This window comes from Lemur catta, chromosome 3 (genome assembly GCF_020740605.2).
Source record: "Lemur catta isolate mLemCat1 chromosome 3, mLemCat1.pri, whole genome shotgun sequence".
In the NCBI taxonomy this organism is placed as follows: domain Eukaryota; kingdom Metazoa; phylum Chordata; class Mammalia; order Primates; family Lemuridae; genus Lemur; species Lemur catta.
In genome coordinates this window covers 104,030,908-104,058,529 of record NC_059130.1, presented here as the reverse complement: position 1 = coordinate 104,058,529, position 27,622 = coordinate 104,030,908, and the positions used below count along the sequence as shown (strand labels likewise).

Below are 27,622 nucleotides of genomic sequence, written 5' to 3'. Positions count from 1 at the left end.
CACTTCCAGCCCCTTCTGCTAAGTTCCCGCACCTCGCCCTTCCCCCCCGCTCAGCCTCCCGGCCCGCCAGCCGCGACCTCCATCCCAAGGCCGAGGGCCCCCTCTACTGTCGGCAGCAGGTAGGGCAGCCGCAGAGCTCATGGGGCACAGAAGAGGGGCTGCTCCCCCAAACAACCATCGCCCCCACTCTTCCAGTCCAGCAGGAGCCAGGGCGAGGCAGACTTCGAGAGGAGCTGGGCAAGGCGTACAGACCTTCAGCCATGGGGGCAAAATGCGGGGTCCTGCAGAGAGTCTCTCCTCCAAGCCAGGCCCCGTGGCTCCACGCCGGCTTGGTTAGCCAGGGGCAGCTAGTGGGGTCAGTGCCCGGACTCGGCTCTCTCTCGAGGTACAACCCACATGAGACGCTTCACAGTTATAGCGGCTGTTCGGAGCTCATTCCAGATTCAAGGCAAGGCAGCACCATCCAACCCTAATGCCCACCTCCAAGGCCAAGACCCTTGACTTTCTCCAGTACCAGTCTCTGGGAGCTGGCAAGAGGTACAGGGACGAGTCGCCCTATCTGGATCTCCCAAATTCCTCAACAGAGACCTACATACAGGCAGGCAATAGACACGTGCGTGCACGCGCGCCCACACACACACACACAAACGTGCGTGCACCCCAGAGACCCCCCACAGAAGCACACAGACACAGAAACACATGGGGAATATGATGGTGGAGCTATGTGCTATTCCCTCAATCTATCCAAAGGAAAACATCTTAGTATTAACTGAAAATTTTAAAAACCACTGCAACTTGCTCTCCTTTTGCTCCCTAGCAATCTCTAGGTGTCTGTGCCCCTCCAAAAGGCTCTTTCCATTTCTCCATCTCCCCACACCTCAGTCCTGCCTTCTCTCCCACCACTTCTTCTTCCTCCTAGTTCAGAATGCTTGCAAAATGCTTCCAGAGGCCACCCTGGAAACAGCTGTGACCTGGGACACAGTGATGGTTCAGGACCTCAGACCAGCAACTAGCAAGGCTGCATACTGGTGCCCAGAAACTCAGACACAGCCCAACCAGCCCACCACTGGCCAGGACCAGGGGTCTCTCCTGCAGATGCAATCCCAACTTTACCAAATTCTTTATTGAACAAAAAATCAACAGCAAACAGACTGCAGAACAGGGCAGGTGGGTAGAAGTGACCCTTCCCTCCCTCCACACCATCTCTCTCTGGAACAGGTCAGGGTTCAGCACTGGTGAGGGAATCAAAGTCCCTGTTCTGGTGGGTAAGGAGGGTCAGGCCTCTCTAGGGAGGGGACAGTCTAGCCAGCTCCATCTGTAGAGTCCAAAGCAGAGTCAGGGGCTGGGCCAGGGGGCTCTGGAGCTGCAGGGGGCTGGGCAGATGCTGCAGGGGATGGGGGAAGGAGCTCCTGGCCTGGGTGCCACAGTGAGGCTTGGAGTTGGTGAGTTATGGTCACCAGGGATTCGAGGTGCTGGAGCAGGGCTTGGTGGGGACAGGAGGCCCTGTGGAGGTGCTGGCCGTGGCCAAAGCCATGGGCAGCTGGTGCTGCTGAACAGGGATTCCGGGACTGGCACCAACCTGGTTCTGGGGGCCTCCACCCTCGCCCAGGACCCTGCCAAGTTTCAGGCTCTGCCCACAGCCTCCCCCTGCCTCTGGGGAACCTCTGCCAAGCAGAAATTCCCCTTGGGGACAGACTGCCTTTCCCCTGGCTCTGCTGCAGGGTATGCTTTTGGGGAGGGGACCCCTTCAGGGCCACATGCGGCCTCCTGTACTCTGAGTGGTAGTATCTCATATCCACGTTTCTGTTGAATAAGACCATCTTTTGAACCTTCCCCCACAAAGGGCTGGACCCTGCTGTGTTTGGAAGCCCCTCCTTGGGGAGCAGCACAGCCAGCAACAGACTTGAGTGAGTAGCTTCCAGACCTGGGAAAAGAAGGAAGGAGACAGGAAGGGAGAGACCAAAGGCCAGGTGGGGGAAGCACACAGCCCCCAGAAGCTGCATTCTGGCTGCCACAGTCTATAGAGCTTAGGGCCCAAGAACAGCCTCCCCATAGTGACCTGGGGGCCCATGAGATGGCTGGGAAAGGAAGTGGGAAGGTGAGCCTCTCTTGGAAGATTTGGTCTCAGTGTGATCAAGGTTCATCTGGCTGAGGGTGGGGCATGGATGGTTTGACCTCAGGACTCTGTGGATTCAAAGTCTACCCCACTGTTCCAGGATGCACACCCCAGAAAGGCCAAGCACTTTGTTTGGGAAGGGGTACAGTCCACCCCTTGAGACCCCACCCCCACTCCCCAGCTGCTTGCCTGGAGCCAAGCCCTGGAGAGTATCCATGCACAGAGGCCACATGTGGTCCCAGATAGCTGTGGCAAAACATCCCTCCCTCCAATCTTTGGTGATGTTTACAGTCAGTTGTTTCTGAGTTCTGCCTCTGTCCTGCTGCCTGGGTCAAATGTGGCTGTCCCAGGAGTTTCACTGGGGGTGCCTAGCTGGACAGGCAGTGTGTGGAGTGACGGAGCCTGGTTCCTGGAGCCGTGCTGCCTGGGTGTGAAGCCTGGCTCTGCTATTAGCTGGCTGTGTGACTTCGGACAAGTCACTTGCCTTCTTCTTACCTCAGTTTCCTCATCTGTGAAATGGAGAATCTAACTGTACCATTCATCAGAATAGCTACAGCTATTTTGAGACCAAAAGATTTCATCCAGGTAAACTTTTAGAACAATGGCTGGCACATAGGAAGCAATATCCAAGTGTGATCTATCATTGTTATTGATCTCACATGTCAAGAGTGCCCTGCTGAGATGTGCCTGCCTTCGCTGAGATAGGGTGACTGTGTCAACCATGCCCAGTCTGGTCATGAAGTGAGGGGTGGCAGGGTCTGGTATGGGCATCAGGTACTCACCTGGCCCTCCCAGAGGACGCAATCTGGTGGGCAGGGGCTGGAAGGCGGGCAGGGGCAGCAGGACCACTCCCACATGCTCCACAGCGGCCAGGCTGTGGCACTGCTTGTTGTTGAGGTAGGAGTAGAGTAGGTGGAAGTTCTGGGTGTCCTGTGGCCTCTGTGGGCACAGTCTGACCACGCAGACATCCTGCAGTTGCAGGGGAACAGCGTTAGGCACAGTCATCCTCTACTCCTGCCGTCACCCTTGGGCTCCCCTAAACCTCTGAGAACCCTGTGAGGAAGTGTGTCCCCATCTTCCAGAGGAGGAAATGGGGACTTGTCCAGGATCACACAGTGAGTCTGCAGTCATGCTGGGAATTAGACCCAGATATCCCAAACCAGGCCTCTGCTCCGGAGGTGGAGAGGGAGCGAGCTCAGGGTAGGGGTAGGGGTAGGGGTAGGGGTAGGGGTAGGGGTAGGGTGCTAGAAGAGGGGCTGTTACCTTGGCCTCGGCTGGGCCGATGCTGGCCAGAAGGTCCCAGACAGTGGTGGTGGGGATGCAGCCTGCTGAGCAGATCACCTCGGGCAGGGTCTGGGGGCAGGTGGGATAGTCAGTCAGCCCCCAGCTTCCCACCCACTTAGGGTGGCTCATTCCCAGCCACCTGGAGGGCCACAGCCTGTGGTGAAGGTGAGCAACAGTGTATCTGGACCCTCAGTGGCTGGCCAGAGAGCTCTAATTGACCCTGCAGGCCCCTAGCCTCTCCTGGCCAATTGCCTACAATTTCTCAGAAGCCCCTCCTCCCTCCTCTAACCTCCATCCACTCGAGTTGATCATTCAGTCACTCAATGATCACTCCTAAAACCCTCCTCCCAGCCAGACAGGCATCAGATTCCTCCACTGGACCCTTCTTGCTTTATGCGTTGGGCTCCAGGGAGTCTGTCATCCTGTGTGTCTCTGCAGAAATGGGGATGGCGTCTCATTGGCCCCTGTGCCTTGCACAGGGCCAGGCACATGACTTGTAGAATGGATGAGTAAGAGAATGCATGGGTGGATGGATGGGGGTGTGAGTAGCCGACGGGGCTGGTCAGCAAGCAGGGCAGGTGCACCTGGAGGAGCCGACAGCTGTGTCCCGAGACCAGCTGGACCCTGACCCGGAACCGCTTGATGGAGAACATGTCCAGAGTGCCCTCCCAGGGCGGCTGGCAGGGCAGGGCCTTTGTGGGTGCAGCAGGCATCTGGAGCCCAGATGGAGGGACCCTAGAAGGAGGGACAGAGAGAAAGGGCCAGGCAGAGCAGGTCACCAGAACTTCCCCAGCACCTCTTTTCTTTTCAGAGCAGGTGCTGTGTCCCCACTGTGGGGACTGGAACATTAGCCAAGCTTGGCCTTGTGCAGGGGGCAGCCAGAAGGCTGGGACAATTGGTTCCATTGCACAGATGGGGAAACTGAGGCTTCCAAAGGAGGGGAGACTTGCCCAAGGCCATATAGAAAGAAAAGCCCATGCCGTGTCCTCTGCCCAGCTGGTGGCCTCCCCCAACCTTGCTGGGCTGCCCACCTCCCTGCTCCCAGCCCCACACCTGTCCTGGGGCTCCATGGGAAGCATCTTCCTGGCTTTGGGTATCTCCGGAGAGGACACAGGAACCAGGCTTAGGACTCTCTGGAAGACATTGTCCCCGCTGCTCCTGATAGCTTTGAAGGAGGCTGGCAGCTCACTCGAGGGCTCCCAGTCTGCAAACAGCAGAGGCAGGAGCTGAAACGGGCAGCCAGCAAGGCTGAAGCCAACCCAGAGCTTTAGAGCCAGGGTTTGAACAAAATTCTTTTTGAGGTGACTTGGGGGGGCATCCCCACTCTGCCACCTTTTCCCCAGGCCATGAATCCCTCTTGCTGCTGGACCCCACACTCAGCCCCTGCACCCCTCTTGTGTCCCCCTCCCACCTCTGCAGATGCGGCAGTTGGGGTCTAGAAAGTGGTGCTGGTGCTGCTCCGTGGTGTCCTCTAGCGTGGCAGGCGGGGGCAGTGAGCTGCAGTCTCTGGGCACCGCGGGGCCCTGGGAGGCAGAGGAGGGAGGGACAGGCTGGGGAGCCCTCCGTGGGTTGTGTAGGGGGCCCCAGAGATGTGTTTTATTTTTCTCAATAATATATTTTTTATTATGAAAGTACCATGAACTTGTAAAGAAAATTTGAAAAATACTGAAAATTTGAAAATTAAAAAAAAAAAAAATCACCTCTTGACTCCACCCAGAGACAACTGTTGATATTCTGGACATTCCTTTATAATAGTTTTTCTATGCATAGGTTTTGGGGTGCTTTTACTAAAATAGCTGGCATCAAATATTCACCTTTCTATTCTTTTTGTCCATAATGGTAGCAGAGGCATACGCCACGTTCTATAGTCCCTGCAGACACCGCACTGCTGGGTGGGCCGCAGTGGACGTAGCACCTCTCCTGCTATACGCCTGGGTCCTTTCCAGGTTTTCGCTGGTATAAATAGCACTGAAGACATCTTTGCACAGAAAGTATTTTCCTAAACTTTAAACTATTTCCTCAGGACAAGTTCTCAGAGGCAGATGACAGAATCAGGGAGAAAGAACATTTTAAAGACTCCTGATGTCTATTGCCAAGTCACTTTTCCCCCGCATAGCTTTAAACACAAAACAAACAGTGCTTTAGGAAGGTTTAAGAAGACTTTGAAACTCTATTCTTGTCTTATAAACCACCCCCAGAGCAGTGCCAAGGCACAGGCTTTGCAGCCAGACAGCCCGGGCTGCAGTCTCAGCCCCACCACCGCACGCTACGTGACCTCGGGCACATGGTGCCAGGTTCCTCATGCTGGAAACAGGCAAAAGCACCCACCTCATAGGTCACCGTGAGGTTTGAATGCACTGGTGTTTTGTTTGTTTGGGGTTTTTTTGAGACAGACTCTCACTCTGTCGCTCCAGGTAGAGTACAGTGGTGTCAGCCTAGCTCACAGCAACCTCAAACTCCTGGGCTCAAGCGATTCTCCTGCCTCAGCCTCCTGAGTAGCTGGGGCTACAGGCATGCGCCACGATGCCTGGCTAATTTTTCTATTTTTTAGTAGAGACAGGGTCTTGCTCTTGCTCAGGCTGGTTTCTAACTCCTGACCTCAAGCAATCTTCCTGCCTAGGCCTCCCAGGGTGCTAGGATTATAGGTGTGAGCTACTGTGCCCAGCCATGGTAGCCGTTTAATAAAAAGATTTTTTTTATGTGTTGTTTCCCTCTCCCCTCCCTGGCCACCTCCCCTCTGTCTTCCTTTCTCTTGGGGCTGAGGGCTTTTCTCTAGGTCTAACCTAGCTCCTGCCCCTCCATTTCCACTTAGTTTGGGGAACATAGATTGGCTTTGGTTGGGGGGCAGCCACACCCGCTCAGGGCTCCTCTCTGCACAGGCAGTGGTTCTCCCAGTCATTGGCCCGAACAGTGGTGGTGGTAGGGGAGCAGGGATTTCTGTCTCTCATGTTCACTGCCGTTTCCCCAGAGCCTAGAACCGTGCCTGGCACCCAGCAGGTGCTCGGTAAACACATATGTGTTGGGTGAATGAATACAGTTCAGGGGCCTGCCCTGTGACCCCTCTCCTGGACATAGCTGATTGGACCCAGGTGAACATCTGACCCATGGAACACCCCAGCCACAGGCAGAGTGGCTTCTGAGCGTGACTGCAGAGAGCCCGGGGGAAGTTCCAACTGGCTGCGCGAGGCCAAGATGACGGGTTGGTCCGTTCTGGGGCTGCTGAGCCTCCATGTCAGGCCACGTGCAAGGGAGAGGAGTCGAGGCAGGAAGGAGCGGGACGGACCTAAGGGTGCTCTGGAGGAGACCAGACCCTGGTCACTGCTGTTGGCTTTCCAGCTCCCAGGGCAAGTTCCAGGAGGCCCTCTGGCCTGACTGCCATGGGCGCATGGAGCATCCCTGAACAAATCTGCTGAGCAGAGGTCTGTGTTCCTCACGTCGGAAAAACTCACTGCCTGGGACAGTGAGGACCCCTGCTTCCCAGCAGAGACCTGGGCAGAGCATCTGAGGTTGGGGGTGCCTGTGGCGACGGTACCGAGTACTCATGTGGGTGCGCTGGGGTTAGACAGCAAGGCAGGGGACCAGCACCAGGAAGGCACGGGCAGGCGGGTGCACGTGGCGCTGTCTCGCTCTGTGTTGCCCTGGACCCTGCGCGGTCAGGCTCATTGTCCCTGCTTTATCACAACAAGGTGGGCCTCAGCGCAGTCGGCTGACTTGCTCAAGGCCACACGGCTGGTGGAGTCAGGAGTGGGATCCCTGGGCCTGGGCCCTGCCTGGCACCAGGTCACCCCCCACTCACCACCAGATCCTCCAGGGTCAGCGTCTGGTCCATGTCCCGCTGGATCTCCACTTCACCCTTGTGAGTCAGTTTGGAGGCTGGAAGTCTGCACGGCTCCTGCTGCTGCTGCTCAATGATCTCCAGGCCCTGAGGAGGGGCAGTAGCCCAAGCTCAGCCAGGTTAGGGGGTCTCTGGCCTCCAAGAGCCCAAAGCTCCCTTTCCTCCCTTGAGGCCCCTCTCTTGTGGGTCCCCTTCCACGTCAGGCCTTCCCCTATCCCCACACTTTTGCTTTTGCCCTCCCTCTCCCCTGGGAAGCCCTCCACCCTCACTACCTTTCCATAGTCCATTCATTCACCCTTCAACTCAAGAATTGCCTCCTCCAGGAAGCCCTCTTAGATTTCACCTTCACCCACACGTCAATTCTGCCCATTGTGCTAGGAAGGGGGTGGTGTAGTCGAAAGAGTGTAAGCTCTGGAGCCCCAGCTGGGCCCTTAATAAAGATTTACAAGGTAGTATGGCCTTGGGCAAGCACTTACCAGCTCTAAGCCTTAGTTTATCTGTTCTCTGGGAATTAAATTAAAGGCACTATATTAAACATCTGTAGAATGCTTAGCCTGGAGCATGGCTCATAGTAAATGCTACTTGTGATTCTTATTGTTGATCGATGTCATTCTATCTGAAATGTTTCTTGGAAGCCTTGTCTCTCCTTTTCTAATAACCCCGTGAAGACAGGAGTCCCATCCTCCCTGCAGGGTCGGCTTCACGGACGTGAGATCTGTGCTTGGAAGGGCCCTGTCTTTGTTTAGTGCTTTGCATTACGTGCCCTCTGTCACCTTGACTCATTAGTAGTTGCTGAACAAAGCGTCCACATTTTCCTTTTGCACCAGCCCCGACAAACTCCACAGCCAGTCCTGACCCCTGGCCCCCCACGGTGCCTGGACAGAGGCTCAGTCTGCAGTGGACGGAGTCACCTGACAGACTCTAGTTATTAATTCTAGCCAAGTGTCTTCCAGGACAGGGGCCTGAGCGCCCCGTCGGATCCCAGTGGCCCTAGCCCTAGATCAGTCCCTCCTCTCCCACTGGGCCACCAACAAGCACTGGGCGAGTGTTCTCCCAAGCCCGCTCAGTGCCACACCTTCCCTGCCCCTAAGCAGGCCTCGGGCAGGGACAGATCCATGGATACAGGGTATATGGGGACATAACTGTGAAGCACAAGGGCAGTGGGGCCCCTCACCCAGCCTGGGGAACCAGGAAGACCTCCAGCCTTTTCCAGGGCGTCCGAAGCTGGGACAGGAAGAGGGGCACGTCGGGGGACTAGCCCCCATGGACGGCTGATGCCCACCCTGGACTCCAGACTCTGGACCATCAACCCAGTCCTCCCCCTCCCCCGACAGCCCAGCTCCATGGCAAACCAAGTGTGTCACCCCTATACCAAGTTCTCCGTCCCCAATCCCTTCATGTCTGCCTCTTTCCCGTTTCTCTTGTGGGGTGATCTGACTCTCTCCCCGTCTCCCTCCTCTGTTTCCCGGTTTCTGCGTTTCTCCCTGTCTTCCTCTGCCCTCTGCTCTCTGTCTCTGTCTCTCCCTCTTCCATCCTGGGGCCACCGTCTGCCCCCAAGTCCTCTCGCCCACCCTGTCTTGGCCCAACGGCTCACCCTTTTCTCCTCCTGGTCCCGCCAGCGGGCCAGCTCCTGGGGCGCCAGCTGCATCGAGCTCATCCGCACCAGGTCATGGGGGGTGACGTCTCCGTGAACCACTTTGAGAAACAGGTCCTGCAGGGGCAGGGGCAGGGGCTGCACCACACTGCTCCGAGGGCCCCCAACGTCCTCCCAGGGCTTTGAGCCTCGAGGGGAGGGCTGGCCCAGCCCGAAGCTCCGCTCACCGGGTTCCTGGGATCCCGCAGGTTGAAGAGCAGGCTGCGGTACTTGGTCTTATAGCGGCAGTTGGTGCCTTGTGTCAGGTTGAAGAGGGCTGCCTCGATGCTGGCTGCGACACCCTCCACCACCTCCTCATGCAGCGCCAGGTCTGGAAGCTCCTGGAGGCTGTGGGGACAGGGGCAGGGCCGTGCTGAGCCTGTGAGGCCGTCCGGGAGGGAGATGGATGGGGTGAGGGGGTGGGGTATGTCCTGGGCATTTTCCTACATGACCCTAGTTATTCTTACCCCAACCCTGTGGGGAAGAAATATTATCATTCCCCATTTACAGATGGGGTGACTGAGGCTCAGAGAAGATAAGGGCTCGCTCAAGGCTGCATGATTAGTGGCAAAGCAAGATTCGAATCCAAATTGACTCTTCGGCCCACGCTCGATCCGGAACAGGGGTATGTGGAGGGGCAGAAACCTGGGCGGGGGGAGGGTAAGGCATGAATCAGGGGAGGGGACAGAGCCCTGGCCCTGGATATAAACCTGAATCCGCCAGTGACTTGCAGTGTGGCCTTTGCAAAGTCCTGCCCTCTCTGGGCCTCGGGCTCACCGTCAGTAAGCGAGAGCTCTGGGCTCAGATCTCTAAGCCGCCCCCGGCAGACTCTGGTTGTGTGTGAAAGCATCGCTGGGGGCCACAAGGACCTGCGCAGACGCTGAGGGCCGCAGTAGCATGACCTTGAAGCCAGGGAGACCCAGGTTCAAATTGCAGCTCTCCACTGGCTGTTTGCGTGGGCAGGTGACCTCACAGCTACCAAATGGGCTCAGTCATACACACAGAAGCCCTTAGAACACGCATGGCCCAGCAGGTGGGGGTGTGTGGGGACAGCCCGTGTCTGGGAAGTGGGGAGCAAGGCCTTACCGACTCCACAGCGCCTCCTGCATGGCACGGGCCACCCTGTCCCGCACTGCGATGTCCAGGGGTAGCTTCTCCTGTTGGGGCTGAGGCTGAGCTGTGGGGAGAGAGAGTCACGGGCTCCCAGGGGGTGCCCAGGGGAATGGGGAGGGGGTGGACTCAGTGCTAAAGGGCTTAGGCAGACAAGAGGGGTCCCCCTCGGGGACCTAGGCCCCCCCATCTGTCTGGGAGCTGAGCCCAGGCAGTGAGCAGCCCCCACCCCTTTGGGGAGGGGCTTTAGAAAGGAGAATCCTAGCAGGAGCTGGGCCAGGAGCTGGGTCCAAATCCCCCCCCAGTCCCCCGTAGTCGCTGGAGAACAGGAGGCGGCTGAGGGGCATCTTCCACGGCCCTTCACCTGACTCCTCTGTCCCCTCTTGCAGAGGCTCCTCCTCTTCAGCCTCCACTGGGCCACTCTGTAGGGGACAGGTGAGGAACTGAGGCTGTGCCTAATGGGCCCAGCCTCTGGCCCAGGGGACGCTGCTTCCTCGTCACCTCGCCACTCCCATGTGCTCCCTGACCCGGGCCCTGGTGAAGGATGCCCTGTGGCAGGGGCAGAAGCACTCACCTGAGGACACTCAGCATCGGAGGTAGGGTCCTTGAGGGGCGGGGAGCAGCTTCCCAGCGGGTGGAAGGGGTCGGAGAGGCCCCCAGAGTCCCACGCTGCACCTCCTGGAGGAGGCGGCTGGAAAATCTTGGGAAGAGGATATGCTGGTTGGCCGGAAGCTGAGGCCGGCGACTGTGCCCTCCCCAGATGGAGGCCCAGCCCCTCCCTCCTCCAGGCAAGCCCCTGAATTCAGGGGTGCGGGAGAAAGAGCACACAGAGCTCAGGCCAGCCAGCGTGAGCAAGTGATGCCACCTCTCTGAACCTCAGTGGCATGTCTGTGAATCAGGTGTGAAGGCACCTCTCTCAGCAGGATTAAGTGACATCACCTATGTAAAGAAGCCTCTTCCGTACCTGGCACCTAGCAGGGCCCAGAGCCACGGGCCTTTCCTTCCTTCTGGGCCTGCGGGCAGGTGAGGACGAGCTGACCTCCATCAAGTCCTCCAGAGCCTTCAGCTTTGGCGGCAGTTGCCCCCCTGCCTGGCTGTGGCTGATGGCCCCCAGGAGCTGGACCACTGCCCCGGAACCCAGCTGCAGGGGAGACCGCACTTCAGAACCGAGCAGGGCTGGCTGCTCCCCCACCTCCCTCGCCTGCAGTTGTGTAATGTCTCTCCCCCCCACTGGACTGTGAGCCCCCTAAGGTCAGGGAATGTGCCTGTCTTGTCCCCACTGTATTCCCGTTGTCGGAAAAGGCCGGGCACATAGTAGTGTTCCATAAATGCGTGCTGACTAGCTGGCTCCTGTCCCGTGAGGGGTGCCTGTCCTCACTCCCATCCTCCCAGCCTCCCCTCTAACACCCAGCCACCACATTCAGAGTTAACCGACCTTGCCCCAGGACCCTTCTCACCCTCCTTCGGACCAGAGATACACGTCATCAGGAGGAGAGACACACCCTGTTCTGACTCCACCTTCTCCTGCTCAAAGCTCTGCCATGAGCCTTTTAGGGATCACTGACTTGCTCTTTTCCCTTCCTCCCAAGCAGCCTCATGCAGCCATCACCCCCTCTGTAAGGCTGCCAATCATCCCTCTATGCCCCTGAGAGAAATCCCTTCATGACCATTTCAAGGTGCAGAGTAGTTTTTGGTCTTCTAATGAGCTACAGAATCTATCCTGCTTCCCTTTTTGCTATGGCTGGCAGGAAGCTCAGTGTTAACTTTGAGGCTAGCAGTTGTACTTTTCCAAGATTGGTTGAGGGTAAGGGGTTATTGTAACAAGATTTCCCCCTTCTTCTCTTGCTTTCTTTAGGCTTTTATCCCATTTCAAGTGTGTTTTGTTTGATTCTTTTAATTTATTGCAAACCACAGGGAATTGTTTTGAAAGCAGATGGATCTGAAAACTAATCCTTGAATGAATGATCATGGAATGGTCAGGTTCCACAATTTTGGGGAAACTGGAAGTCTGAGATCTAGCATCATAGGGCGAGGGGAGTACTAGGATGCACTGGAGGAGGGCAAGCCAGAGGGGCTAGCACCGCCTCTACTGTGGAGGAACCTCCTGCCCACCCCACCTGAGGAAAGGAAGGAAGAAGGGCAGTAACAAAAAGTCAAAACCTACGTAACACACAAGCTTCACCCCCTGGGGCATTTTCACTTCCTCCTTGGAGAGAAAGAGGATGCAGAGATTAGAATCCAGAGGACCTAGTGACGCCATGGCAAGGAATTCACAAAAAGAAGACACTCATTTGGAAAAGGTGTGTGTTCAGTGTTCACCGAGCTGTATTTACAACAAAAATGTTGGGTACAGTCTAGTGTTCATCAAAGGGGAAACAGTTAATAAATGGTGACATTTCATACTATGGATGCTACGTGGCTATAATAAAGGAGTCATAACATGGCTATTATAAAGGAGGGAGTCATAATAAAACTTAGTATTCACTGGAGGCTTACAAAGTAGTTGGCCTCAGAGGAAGCACATAATGCATGGTCTTATTAAGGTCCCAGAACAACAGGATGAGGTGTATACTATTTCTATCCCCATTTTACAGACAAGGAAACTGAGGCTCAGAGAGGATCTGGAAAGTGCCATAGCTACTAAGCTGCAAAGCTAGTATTAATTTTAGAACCTAGCTCTGTCTGACTCCAAAGCCCAAGCACTTAACTGCTGGGCTATGTGGAGACATGGAAAAATTCATGGAAAGATGTCAGGGTGTCTTATTAGGAGGAAAAGAAAAAAAAATAGGTTATGGAACAGTATCTATTGCATAAGCCCATTTATGTAAATACATATTTATAGATGCATAATAGAGGTTATCTCTGGGGAATGAAATTCCAGGAGACTTCCACTTTCTACTTGTAGACACTTGGGTATTCATGTTATTCAAAATGAGCGTGTATTTCTTTTATAATCAGAAACATATTTTTTATTAAAAACAAGTTCAGAACAATGTGTGTAGTGTGCCACCATTTGCGTTACAGAGAGAATGAATTTTTAAATTTGTGTTTGCTTGAATATGCATAAAATGTCTCTGGAAGTATCCGCAAGAACCTAATCACCCAGGCTGCCAGCAGGGAAGGGACTGGGTGCTAAGAAGGCGACTTTTCTCTTTTTTTTTTTTTTTTTTTGGAACCATGGCAATGAATCAGCCTTTCAAAAAATTAAATTGAGAAAGAGGGAAAAAAAAGGAAAACAGGGGATCTGGAAAGAAAAGGAGCAGGAAAGATATTAAGACCAGCCCTTCACAGCTCAGAGCGTGTGGCTGGCCCGTCTCGGGGGTCCTCACACCAGCGTTATGAGGCTCTAGAACAACGGGCAGCAGAACCAGACAGCAAAGACTTTCGATCCCGGACTTACCAGACCAGAATACAAAATATGTGTGTAGAATATGTTTAAAGAACTAAAAGGAAGGAGTGGAACATACGCGTGAAGGACGAAAAACTATAAAAAACATAACCAGGAAGATTTGGTTGGGAACCAAACACAACTTGCTGGGAATGAAAAATATCATAATAATAATTAAAATTAAAAACTCAGTGTGTAAGTTTAATGACATATTAGACACAGCTGAAACAAATTAGTGAACTAGAATATAGATTTAAAGAAATTATCTAGAATATTCACAGCACAGAGACTGTGCAACACAGTGAGATACAAAAGATAGAGTGAAAAGGACTAATTAATTAATCTAGCTAAAGTTCTGGAAGGAGAGAGGAGAGAGAATGGGGCAGAAGCAATATTTGAAGATATATAGCTAAGAATTTTCCAGAATTGATAAAAGACACAAGGCACAGATTCAAAAAGCTCAGTGAATTTCAAACAGGATAAATAAAAGGAAATCTACACCCAGACACATCAACACTGATGATACAGAGATCTTAAAGCATAAAAAGAAAAACTAATAGCTAACACTTTAATAGCATTTAAAATGTGCTACCCCTGTTGTAACTGCTTTACATATTAGTTCATTTAATCCTTACCACAACCCTATAAGGTATGCACTGGCAACATTATTGCTCCCATTTTACAAAAGAGGAAACTGAGGCACATAGAGGCACAGAGAGGTTAATCAGCTTGCCCAGTGTCACAGCTAATAAACCAAAGAGCTGGGATTTAAATCCAGGAACTGATTCCAGAGCTTTAATCTCTGTGCCATAATGCCAGGCACTAAAAGACATTTTATCTATAAAGGAATGGCAATCAGAGTAACAGCTGACTTCTTCATGGTAATGAAAAGTAAAACAGAAAAAAAAAATGTTTTCTTTTTCTTTTTCTTTTTTTTTTTTTTTTTTTGAGACAGAGTCTCACTCTGTTGCCCGGGCTAGAGTGAGTGCTGTGGCGTCAGCCTAGCTCACAGCAACCTCAGACTCCTGGGCTCAAGCGATCCTTCTGCCTCAGCCTCCCGAGTAGCTGGGACTACAGGCATGCGCCACCATGCCCGGCTAATTTTTTTCTATATATATATTTTTTAGCTGTCCAAGTCATTTCTTTCTATTTTTAGTAGAGAAGGTGTCTTGCTCTTGCTCAGGCTGGTCTCAAACTCCTGACCTCGAGCGATCCTCCCGCCTCGGCCTCCCAGAGTGCTAGGATTACAGGTGTGAGCCACCACACCCGGCCTGAAAAATAATATTTTCAATGTGCTTAAAGAAAATAACTCTCAATTGTGGACCCAGCCAAAATATTTTTCAAGAATAAGGAAGAATTAAAGATATTGTAGAGAAAACCAAGACAGTTATTGTTTTTCTTGATAATTTTATTTTCCTCAATAAACAAAATGCTGAAGGATGAACGTGAGGCAGAAGGAAGAACAAACCCAGGTAGAACAGCTGACATGAAAGGAGGGATTCTGAGCAAAGAAAATGATAAATATATTGTTAAATCTAAACAAACATTGATTGTATGAAACTGTAATAACAGTGTGTAATCTGGGGGATTAAAAAAATAAGATAAGACCAATTTCCTGGGTAACGGCAGCACACACATTGAGAAAGTGTGTACTTGGAATTACAGCGTTCCAAGATCCTTCTATCATTTTGCAGGAAGATAAAGACTGTAGCTACCTTTAATCTTTGGTAATTTAAGTATTCGAGTTAAAATTTCTAAGAGAACCACGCACAAAAACATAAACAGGGCATGGAAAACTTCTAAACTACTAGAGGAATAAAAAAGAACAAGAAAAAATAAGCAATCCAAAGGAGGCAGTAATTGGGGGAAAAGCATAGAAATTCAAACTATACACAAAGCACAAAATAAAATGGTAGAAATAGGTGCAAATAAATTCATAAATACAATGAATTGTAAATGAACTAATACTTCAGATAAATACAAAAGTTATCAGAACTTTAAAGAAAAAATATCATTATAAGGTATTTATAAGACCCATTTCTAAAACACAATGATGCAAAAAGTTTAAAAAAATAAAATGGAATAATATATGTGACCAAAATAAATCTTTGTAGCTGAATTAATAACAGATAAAACAGACTTTAAAGTAAAATTATTAGAGGAAAAGACCTTACTACATAATAATAAGCAGTTTCACCAGGAAACTATAACAACTCTAAACTTATAAGCACCTAATTACATAATCTCAAAAAACGTAAAGCAAAAATTGGTAAAACTACAAGAAAACGACAAATCCACCATTATAGCAAGAAAATTTCACGCTTCTCTCTATTGATAAATCACGCTGACAAAACAATCCAATAAGAATAAAAAACAATTAACAAGTTGAATCTGTATGTGTGTATATATACATACACAGAGAACATTAATTCTAATAACTAAAGAATACATATTCTTTTCCCATATACATTAAACACAAATGAAAATTAAGCACACCTTACCTGGGCCATAAGACAAATATCAACAACTTTTAAAAGATCAGTATTTTCTAGATCAGCACTGCCCAAGAGAAATATAATGTGAGCCACATGTGTACTTTTAAGTAATTCTAGCAGCCACATTAAAAAAGTGAAATTAATTTTATATTTTATTTAACTGAACTTATCCAAGATATTATCATTTCAACATGTACTCAATGCAAAAATTATTAATTATATTTTTACACTCTTTTTTGTGTACTAAGTCTCTGACATCTGGTGTGCATTTACACTGATAGTACATCTCAGTTTGGACCAGCCAGATTTCAGGTGCTCTACAGACACAAGTGGCTAGTGGCTGTGATACTGGATAACTCAGACAAAGACAACCTTCTCAGACCACAACATGATTAAGTATAAAGCAGTAACAAGCACCAGCGAATATGCTTGTAAACTAAGAAAGACACTTCTAAACAATGCACATGTCAAAGAAAAATTGTAAATTACTGAGATCGAATGATACTATGATAATAAGAAAGACTACATATTCAAGTTGGTGGATGCAGCAAAAATGATAATGAAAAGGTTCACTTATAGCTTTAAATGACTTTATTAGAAAAGAAGGCAAAAAACTAATGAACTATTTTTAAGACATTATCAAATAGAATAAACTGAAAGAAAGATGACATTAAAAACAAACACACAATGAAGAAAAGACTGGAAAAACTGGCAATTCTCTGGCAATACTGATTAAGGAAAAGAGAGAAGGTACAGCTAGAGAATATTTGGAATGAATAATTACAAACGCACAGACATCAAAGATAAGAGGCTACTGTGAAACACTGAATGCCAATACGCCAGTAAATCTGAAAACTCAGATGAAATGGATACATATTTAGAAAAGTGTAACTTACCAAAATTGATTCAAGGAAAAAAAACACTGAATAAACCTATAATTATAAGATAAATGATAAAGCTCTCATTTTATAATAGCATCAAAAAACATAAAGTAGTACAATGAGAAACACCTTCCCTAAAGAAAACATCAGTCCAGACATTTTTTTTTACTAGCGATTCTACCAAAATGTCTAAAGAACAAACGATGCCAATCTTATATAAATTTTTCCAGAGAATAGAAAAAGAAAAAACAATCTGTAATTCATTCTACAAGGCTAGCAAAACCTTGATACCAAAACCTCGCAAGGATAATAGGAGAATAAATCACTTTGGGCCAGCTAACTCATCAACTGAAATAGAAAAGTTCCAAACAAAATACCAAAATGAAGTTAGAAAATATAAAAAGATATGACATTATCAAGTTGGGTTTGTTCCAAGAAGGCAAGATAAGCTCAACATTTAAAAAGCTCAACTCCTTCACTTACTACATTAATAAATTAGAGGACAAAAATCATATTATTATCTTAAAAAATAGGGAAAACATATTTGATAAAATGCACGGTGCATTCAGAATAATTAGCAAACCAGGAATAGAAGGGAGTGTAATCTGATAAAGACCATCTATATAAAAGCATAGCAGGCATCATACTCACAGTGAAATGACGACTGCATTTCCTTTAAAATCCAAAACAAGTCAAGGGTTCCTGCCATCACCACTTCTATTCAACATTATACTAATGGTCTCAGCACAGTGAGGAAAGGGAGGGGGAGACAGATGTAAAAAATTGGAAAGGAAATAACAAAGCTGTCACTGGTCTACATAGAAGACAAACTGTCGGTTGTCTACATATGATTGTCTACATAGAAAACAAACAAAATCGTAACAGATAAAACTATAGGAATTAATAATAAAAGAGTTCAGCAAGATTTCTGGATAGAAAATCAATAAATGAAACTCAGTTTTGGCTGGGCATGGTGGCTCACTCTTATAATCCTAGCACTCTGGGAGGCCGAGGCGGGAGGATTGCTTGAGGTCAGGAGTTCGAGACCAACCTGAGCAAGAGCAAGATCCTGTCTCTACTAAAAATAGAAACAAATTAGCCGGGCATGGTGGTGCATGCCTGTAGTCCCAGCTACTCAGGAGGCTGAGACAGGAAGATCATTTGAGCCCAGAAGTTTGAGGTTGCTGTGAGCGAGGCTGACGCCATGGTACTCTAGCCTAGGCAACAAAGTGAGACTCTGTCTCAAAAATAAATAAATAAATAAAAGAAACTCAGTTGTATTTTTTATATGCCAGCAACAGTTAGAAGCTGCAATTTTAAAGTTACCATTTCATAACAGCATCAAAAAATATAAAGCAGTATAATGAAATCTTATGAAAAAACACACCACCACCCATGACATAGTTCGCCCAAACTGAATCCAGTTCTAATCAAACCTCTAGATCCAACCACTAGTTTATAGGAAATAGAGAAGACAAAGGAACATGTTTATACCACAGGGATACAATAAACTACAAGACAAACAACCTAGTTTCTTAAAAAAAAGATTGCAAGGAAAAACAAGATATGGAGGTACAACCTATAGATTAAAAGAGACTTAAAAGACATATCAGGCCAGGCATGGTGGCTCACACCTGTAATCTTAGCACTTTGGGAGGCTGAGGTGGGAGGATCACTTGAGGCCAGGAGTTTGAGACCAGACTGGGCAACATAGCAAGACCCCATCTCCACAAAAAATTTTGAAAAAATTGTCCTGGCATGGCATGCACTTGTAGTCCCAGCTACTCAAGAGGTTGAGGCAGGAGGATTGCTTGAGGCCAAGAGTTCGAGACCAGACTGAGCAACATAGCAAGACCCTGTCTTTACAAAAAATAAAAAAATTAGTGAGGCATGGTGGTGCACACCTGCAGTCCTAGCTACTTGGTAGGCTGAAGCAGGAGGATCGCTTGAGCCCAGGAGTTTGAGGCTGCACTTAGCTGTGATTGGGTCACTGCACTCCAGCTTAGGCCATACAGCAAGACTCTGTGGTTAAAAAAAAAAAAAAAAAAAAGACCTGAATAAACACTAACATAGTTTCTAAGAGTTCAAGGCCACATCCCTAAGATGACCCTAGTCCCCTCTCTTAAACTACCTGCCTGGAAAACTCAAGCTGCCCCCAGATTTACCGTCTGTTTCAGCCAACACCCAAGAGTAGAACCTGTCTCCCAGTCTCTATGGGAGGACAGAATCCTAACTTTGATAATTGCCAGCTAGCAGACAAAACTGGCCTCATCACATTTACACTGACCAACCCTTTGTAACTTTCACTTCTCTGACTCTACCGAGCCCTGCTTGCCCCCTTCCCTACTCCTTGATTCTTCCTTTAACATGCCCAGTTACTCCTGTACAAATCGAAGTTGAGTTCAGTTCAGTTCACGCTGGGCTGTGTTCCTTATTGCAATAGCTACTACTGATTAAAATCTGTCCTTACCCCTTTAACTAGTGTCTGGCTTTATCTTTGACACCAGCTATATGGTCTCTATCACAACTACCTCAGCCACAGACAATATGTAAACAAATAGTCTTGCTTATTTACAAAACCAGGTGAGGCAGCCAATCTATGGGTCATAATTTGCCAACCCTGCTTACAATTCAGTCTACTTTCACATCTACTGGAAATTTTCCATAACAAAAAGTTATATAGAGATATATATATCATATTTAGAAATAAGCTGAAAAAGAGTACAAGGTTTTAAAATAGATCAAAATAAATGGAGAAATACACTATGTTCATGGATTGGAAGACTCAATATTGTAAAGATGTTAGTTCTCCCCAACTGATCTATAGGTTCAATATATTTCCAATCATGATCTCAATGGGTTTGTGTGTGTGTGTGTGTGTGTGTGTGTGTGTGTGTGTCTGTGTCTGTGTCTGTATCTGGAAACTGACAAGCTGATTGTAACATATGAAAGAGCAAAAGAATGTAAGAGTGAAGATCCTCTGAAAACAACAAAGTTGGAAGACTTGTCTCACCAGATATCAAGAATTATTAACAAGCTACTATAATTCATTGTGCAATATAGGGAAAGGGAAAGATAATTTGAACAAGATGAGGACAGGGAGACAAGAAACCAGTCCGACATATATGGAGACCTGACTTAAGACAGAGCTCGCATTGCACGTAAGTAGGAAAGGACAGAATTTTCAGAAATGGTGTTGGAACAACCGAGTATCCATCTTTAAAAATTAAATTGAGGCTGGGCGCGGTGGCTCACGCCTGTAATCCTAGCACTCTGGGAGGCCGAGGCGGGTGGATCGCTCGAGGTCAGGAGTTCAAGACTAGCCTGAGCAAGAGCGAGACCCCCGTCTCTACTAAAAACAGAAAGAAATTAGCTGGCCAACTAAAATATATATAGAAAAAATTAGCCAGGCATGGTGGCGCATGCCTGTAGTCCCAGCTACTCGGGAGGCTGAGGCAGTAGGATCGCTTAAGCCCAGGAGTTTGAGGTTGCTGTGAGCTAGGCTGACGCCACGGCACTCACTCTAGCCAGGGCAACAAAGTGACACTCTGTCTCAAAAAAAAAAAAAAAAAAATTAAATTGGATCCCTACCCCACATCATTCACAAAAATCAATTCCTGGTAGATTGTAGGTCTAAGTGTGAGAGGCAAAACAATACAATATATGAGAATATCTTCATTTTCAAATCGGAAGGGAATTCTTTTTAAAATACAAACTATAAATTAAATAATAAATTTGGATATCTTAAAACTAAGAATTCCTCAAGCAATTCCACTTCTGGGTATACACACACAAGAAGAACTGCAAGCAGGTACCTGAACAGGTATTTGTACACCAATGTTCTTAGCAGCATTATTCACACTAGCCAAAAGGTGGATACAATCCAAATGTCCACTGACAGATGAATGAATAAATGAATGTGGTGTATATACACACAGTAGAATGTTATTCGTCCTTAAAAGGAATGAATTTCTGATACTTGCTACAACATGGGTAAGCCTTAAAGACAATAGCTAAGTGAAATAAGCCAGTCACAAAAGGACAATTATTGTATTGTTCCACTTATATGAGGTACTAGAAGAGTCAAATTCCTAAAGACAAAGTAGGATAGTGGTTATCAAGGGCTGCGGAGAGGAGGGATGGGGAATTATTGTTCAATAGATACAAAGTTTGAGTTTGGGATTAGGAAAAAGTTCTGGAGCTGGGTGGTGGTGATGCTTGCACAACAATGTAAACGTACCTAATGACACTGAACTGTATACTTTAAAACTGTTAAAATGGTAAATTTTAATTTATGCATATTTTAACACAGTAAAACAAAATTAAGAACTTCTGCTCATCAACAGACACCAAAAGGAAAGTAAAATTATGAGCCACACTCCTACAAATCAATAAAGAAAAGAAAAAAAAAAATAACTTTTTTGGCAAAAACTTAACAGGAATGCCCCAAATGCATGAAAAGACTTTCCTTAGTAATAGGGAAATGAAAGTTAAAGCAACATTGAGACACAATAGCGTATCTCCACTATGGCAAAAATCTAAGTCAGATAATATCAAGTGTTGGTGAAGATGTGAAGTCACTGGAACATTTGTACACAGTTGGTGGGAGTGTAAACTATTTCAACCACTTCAGAAAACATCTGGCACTGTTTCACCAAAGTTGAAGATGTGTACACTCTATAATCTAGCAATTCCACCCCAGAAAATATTCCCTGAAGATGCTCATGCCCATATGTACCAAAAAAAAAAAATACAAAACTGGTCATAGCAGCACCATATGTAACAGCAAAAAATTGCAAATCGCTCTAATGCTCATCTGCAGTCAACAAATAAGTAAACTGTGGCATTTTCATGCAATGATATACTTGCTGCCAACACTTAGGATCTGTGTGATCTTGGAAAGTTACTTAATCTCTCTGTGCCTCAGTTTTTTCATCAGTAAAATGGGGCGAATACCAGTATCTACGTCACAGTGTTGACGCAAGGATCGGTATCATGATCAAAGACTCTTAGAACAGTGTCTGGAACACAAGCAGCTCTCTCTCTCTGTAAACGTTGATGTCCATAAGGTTCCTTGGCTCCTGCCCTGGAGAGACCCCTCCTGACACTGGACCACGCTCAAGTCCTTCCATGTCCGTTCAAGCAGTGTCTTCCCTGCATCTCTTCCACCTCACTGTCCCCTCTTGACTGTGCCCCACCTACCTCTGCTCCTGTAACAGTCGGAGCTGCCTCCTGCCTCAGTAGTTTTGCACGCATGCGCTGCCCCTTCCTGGTGTGCCCTTCCTACCTTCTCTGCCTGCTGAACACCTACTGCCCTTGCCCAGACCCACCTCAGACAGCCCCCTCCTCTGCCCTGCCCTTCCCTCTGGGCTTCCATGGTCCACTGGGCTTCAGTTTGTATTTCAGCCCTCTGGTTACTTGCCTGTCTCCTCCGGCTATACTGTGAGACGCCTGGAGGATCCCCCCTCCTAGTTCAACAAATTGTAATAAAGTCCCATAAACACCCAACCCCCTGAGCCAAGCCTTTGGTAGCCTGGCTAAGCGCATAGACTCTGGAATCATACAGAACTCAATTCAAATCCTGACTCACCACTTACTCACTGTGTGACCTTGAGTGAGTCACTTAACTTCTCTGAATCCCAGTTTTCTTACTCGGTAAAATGGGGGTGCTAACACTGGCTTTTAATGCTACTGTGAGGATTAAATGAGATGACATACAAGAAGCTCCTGGTCTGCAGCAAGCACTCTAATGAAAGGAGCTATTCTTAGGCTGCCTGTCTGCTGAGAGAACACGCTCCTCCCTCCCTCACCTCCTGACACTTGGCAGCTGCAGAGAACGCACCTCAAGCCTGGGGGTCCTGGTGGGGCCAGAGGCACCCTGTGCCTCACTGGTGATGACAGGTGGACTGAGAGCAGTGCGGGGGGCAGAGCCCCACCCCAACCCCCAACCACTCCCGCTGCTATCCCAGCCACAAAGCGGCTCCAGACCTCCCTGCCCCTGTGGCGCTCAGGACAGACAAGAGAACGGCATCTCAACCCTGCTCTCCACCCCCTGCAAGAGTCTCTACTTCAAGCCATAAGAATTCAACACAACAGCCTCTCATACCAAACTCCTAGCAGTTCTGGGGCCCGGCTAACTGTCCCCCTTCCATAGAGGAGGCAACTAAGATTCAGAAAAGAGACATTTCTTGTCTAAAATCACCCTGCAGTAAGAGGCAGAGCCTGACCTTGAACAACTCTGTCTGCCCCTGCCACAAGCCAGGCTGCCTCCAGGGGAAGGTGCTAGAGCCCTAAACGGGGCTCAGACCAGCTGGGCACTGTACCCACGGTTGCCCACGCCCTACTCAGCCCTGTCTGCATCCACCTGCCTGTCCCTGTCACATCCCAGCCTCAATTCCTCTACCGCAGCTGGTACCAGTTGCCATGGCAATGGGTTGTTTGGGAAGCTCTGGGATGATGGGCTGTGCTGCAGAGTCGAGAAGGGACCCTGGAGCAGAGAGCAGTCGTGGGCTGCTTCCAGTCAAGCCAGACAGGAACGTGGCTCCACCAAAGCCCCCCAAAATACTGCAGACCCAGGAATCCCATTTCTGGGCATCTGGTCCAAATAAATCATCAGAAGTGGGGAGAAGCCAGATGCACAAGGATGTTCAACCCAGACTTAGTTATAGCAGGACAAAATTGCACATGTCAACAACAGGTAACATTTTTATTTTATTTTTTTTGAGACAGAATCTCGCTTTGTTGCCCGGGCTAGAGTGAGTGCCATGGCGTCAGCCGAGATCACAGTAACCTCAAACTCCTGGGCTTAAGCGATCCTACTGCCTCAGTCTCCCGAGTAGCTGCGCCACCATCCCCGGCTAATTTTTTCTATATTATTTTTAGTTGTCCAGATAATTTCTTTCTATTTTTAATAGAGACGGGGGTCTCACTCTTGCTCAGGCTGGTCTTGAACTCCTGACCTTGAGCCATCCACCTGCCTTGGCCTCCCAGAGTGCTAGGATTACAGGCGTGAGCCACTACGCCCGGCCAACAGGTAACATTTTTGAGTATTTTTCTTGTACCAAGTTCTTTGTTAAATGCCAAACACACATCATTTCATTTAACCCTTACCACCACCCTAGGAGCTAAGTACTTTTCATATTCACATTTTACAGACGTGGGAATTACACTCAGAAAAGTAAAGCCACTTGCCTAGGTAATTCAGATAGTGGCAAAGCCAGGACTGAATGCCAGTCTGTTGGCCTTCAGGGCTCGTGTTCTTAACTACACTACAGTGGATGGAAATGAGAAAAGGAAATTCCAGCCCATCCTCTCATCCTGACAGCGCCTGTGGCTGTGACAAATATGTCTATAGACAGCTATGACGCAGGGTTCAGGAAAAGCACAAATTCAGCAGAACAATGTGTACCAACTTGGAAAGATCTTCTAATACTATGTAGCTTAATAAACAAAAAAAGTACAAGTCCCAGAACAATAAGGTATAGGATGAGCCTGTTTATACAAAAGGCTCGCTGTGTAGAAGTGCATATATGCATAGGAGCCCACAAAAGGGACACTAGAAGGACACAAACCACTAACAGTGGCTATCTCCAGATGAAGGGCAACCGGGCCAGGAAGTACAAAAAGGGACTTCCGTACTCTGTTAGCAAATTTAGTGTCAAATTTTTTTAAATGCCAAAAAAGCAAATTATAAAATTTGATACACATGATTCCATTTCCAGGTGAAGAAAAGATACATACGCATAGGAAAAAGATGAAGAAAGGACATATATCAAAATGTCAACAGAAGTTAGCTCTGAATATTGGCATTATGGGAGATTTTTATTTCTTCTTTATTTTATATGATAAATACATATTACTTTTTAAATTAAATATTAATAGTTTTGAGTGATGTTTACAAAGACAATGTAATAGCAATCCAGTGTAATTACAAATGCTCCTTGATTTACGATGGGCTTACATCCTAATAAACCCATTGTCAGTTGAAATATACTAAATTGAAATGTATTTAATACACTGTAAAGCTGTATTAAATACACACAGCAGTGCGTAAAAAGCCACACTACTGCCTGAGCTCAGCCCCCCACCTCCACCCCAGCCTGGTCCATAGAAAAATTGTCTTCCATGAAACTTAGGAACTGGGCCACACAGCAGGAGGTCAGTGGTGGGCAAGTGAGCAAAGCTTCATCTGTATTTACAGCTGCTCCCCATCGCTTGCATCACCGCCTGAGCTCCGCCTCCCCCCACCCCCTTCCGTGGAAAAATTGTCTTCCACGAAACCAGTCCCTGGTGCCAAAAAGGCTGGGGACTGCTGCAAAAACTATCAGCTGTTTACTCTCATGATCTCATGCCTGACTGAGCTGCAGCTCTGCTGCCCAGCACCACGGGGAGAGTATAATACAGCACATCGCCAGCCTGGGAAAAGATCGAAATTAAAAATTCGAAGTACACTTTCTACTGAATGCATATCGCTTTTGCAACATTGTAAAATCGAAAAACTGTAGGCATCATTGTTAGTCAGGGACTGTTTATATAGTATCAAACAGTGGTAAACACACTGGTTCCTATCTCAGTTCTACTAATTGGCTGTTTGGCCCTGACTAGTCTTTTCACCTCTTGGAGTCTCAGTGTCCACATCAGTAAAATGGGAATATATCAATAGTATCTACCTCACAGGGTTGTTGCTAACACAAAGATTGAAGCTAAAGTGTTTAGCACAGTACCCAGCACATGTTAAGCAAGCTGGATGCTACGACTACTGTGCTGGTAACGTGGAAGATGCACAGATAGGCAGAGCACCAAGCTCCCAAGACAGACGCCTGGGTTTATACTCTGCCTGTCATTTACCAGCTGGGTCTGTCGCCTTATCTCTCTGGGTGTCATGTGAGGGTTAAATCAAAAACACTTAGCACATAATACATATTCAATAAATTTGATAAAAATTCAACTATGTCAGCAGTATACACCAAAGTCAAGTAGTGTCATCTTCTGCTGTTGGTGTGTAAACATGTAAGCTATGATTATTAATAAAACGATGATGATGATTATAGAAAAAGAGCAATGGGTGGGGAGCAGTGGATGTAGGGAACATGGCCGGGCACTGATTCCCTAGCTATGTGAGCCTAGAGAATTCTGTTAACCTCCCTGAGCCTCAGCTTCCCCAACTGGTAATATGGAGCTAATGCCTATCTTAAAGGACTATTGTTAACACTAAAGGAAAAGCAAATGTAACATAAATTAAGCAATCTACTTTGTGTCTCTGCTGTGCTAGGCACATTATTTTATACCATAATCTCATCTAATCCTCAAAACAACCCCATTAAACTGGAATTAATATTCCTTTTTTACAGATGAGGAAACAGAGAGGCTAAAAAATACCCCAGGGTCACTGAGCTAGGAAGCAAAGGCAAAATTCGAATCCAGGACTCACTGACTCCAGAAGATAATGACCCCTCGCAAGAATTCAGTAAACACAGCATATTTTCTCCTTCCAGACTTGGTGGGTCTCAGTTTACCCAATTTACTTAAAATGTGCAACACAGAATGTTCGTTAAGAGCCCATTTGGCTTAGCACTATTAAATTCCACTGCCAAACATGGTACGAAGAGACATGGCCTGGCCCTTCCTATCCCAAACTCTCAGACTCAACTTACCAGTGTGGGGCAGCCTCCCGGGCTGGATTTCTCTGGCTCATCCTGGTTGGGGTTGTCTGTGCTTCTGTCTGCATCCTGGTCTCCGGCACAAGGCACGGGCTCCCTCTTCACCATCTCAGCACACTCGGATCTTCTCTGCCCCATGGACGGGCCTGAGCAGGCCTTGCTGGCTGCGGGCTCCAGGGAGGAGCTGAGGCTGCCCAAGGGCTCTGGGGAGCTGGCGCGGATGTCTGCAGGGGCAGCGAGTCCTTGCCCCGGCCTCCCCCTGGACGCTGGCTGAGCCTTGACCTCCAGCTCCTCCTGGTCGTGTGACACCACAAGGCCTTCAGCAGAGCCAGCCCCCATACCGTGCTCAGCCTCTTGCTGCACTGCAGAAGCCAGTCCGGACGCTCCCAGGCCCAGTGCAGGGCTGGGGGCCTCCCCTCCACTGGGCACCAGGAAACCAACAGGGCCACAGGGGCGGCCTGGCTGGGTCCCATCCCCTGCAGCGGGCCAACATCCAAACTTCTCAGTCCCTGGAGCACATCCCGCCCAACGTCCACCTGGATCTCCAGACCCAGACCCAGCGTCTTTGGGGGAGAGGGGTCTGGGGGGGCCTGCCAAGGACTCCAGGTCAGCAGCTTGGGGAGGGCCTCCCACACACTGGCGCTTACCCCCACCAGCGCCCTCCCCACCCTCTGAACACATCCAGCATTTCCTGCTTTTCTTTCTTGCCCTCACGGGGGCAGGGGCTGGTGAACCTGGCAGGCCCCTTTCAGGGGGCTCCTCGTTGCTGAGGGTGGGACATCTTCCGCCACACCCTGGAGAACTCATCCCACCACCTCTGGCCTCTCTGGGCCTGGGGCAGCTCGCCTCCTCCACCCCTGCCGGCCTCTCCCTGCTGACCATAGCTCTCTTTGGGAGACACCCAGGCATGCTACAAAGATTCCTGGCACACTTTTCAGTTAAGATGTCATGCAGAGGAACCTGGAGCCTCTTGGAGGCCTGATCCCTCCTCTGAGCAGGCACTGTGCACAGCTGCATCGAATCCTGGCCCTGGCCCCGGCCCCCAGCTTGCAGCTCCAAGATCCCCAGGCCGGCCCCAGCAGCAACCCCAGTCTGGGAGCTGGCACCTCGACGGGCCTCCTGCCTGAGGGTCCTCTTCCTGCTGCCTGCCCAAACTCGGGCCCCAGAGTTTGCTCCTGGCAGGTCTGGTGCCAGGCCTGGCATGGAGCTGGCTCCAGCCAT

At 48.6% G+C, this 27,622-nt stretch overlaps 1 protein-coding gene across 3 annotated transcripts; it reads right to left on the bottom strand.

The window, feature by feature from the left end:
* Window positions 1-1,166: 1,166 nt before the first annotated feature.
* On the bottom strand, window positions 1,167-27,622 carry SPOCD1 (SPOC domain containing 1). 3 transcript variants are annotated; one of them, XM_045548417.1, is made up of 15 exons: window positions 26,396-27,622; window positions 12,143-12,184; window positions 10,943-11,119; window positions 10,553-10,678; window positions 10,343-10,400; window positions 9,955-10,045; window positions 9,057-9,216; window positions 8,830-8,946; window positions 7,197-7,322; window positions 4,812-4,923; window positions 4,454-4,604; window positions 3,985-4,135; window positions 3,380-3,469; window positions 2,892-3,085; window positions 1,167-1,956 (listed from the first exon to the last, which is right to left on the bottom strand). In XM_045548417.1, exons 1-15 carry the CDS (start codon window positions 27,620-27,622, stop codon window positions 1,302-1,304), a joined length of 3,477 nt encoding a protein of 1,158 aa, XP_045404373.1. In that variant the 3' UTR covers window positions 1,167-1,301. The 3 variants fall into 3 exon arrangements, with proteins under 3 accessions (XP_045404373.1, XP_045404374.1, XP_045404375.1); XM_045548418.1 differs by having other exon boundaries at window positions 1,167-1,924; window positions 2,899-3,085; XM_045548419.1 differs by lacking the exons at window positions 2,892-3,085; window positions 9,057-9,216; window positions 9,955-10,045; ... (3 more) ...; window positions 12,143-12,184; window positions 26,396-27,622 and having other exon boundaries at window positions 1,167-1,924; window positions 8,830-8,892.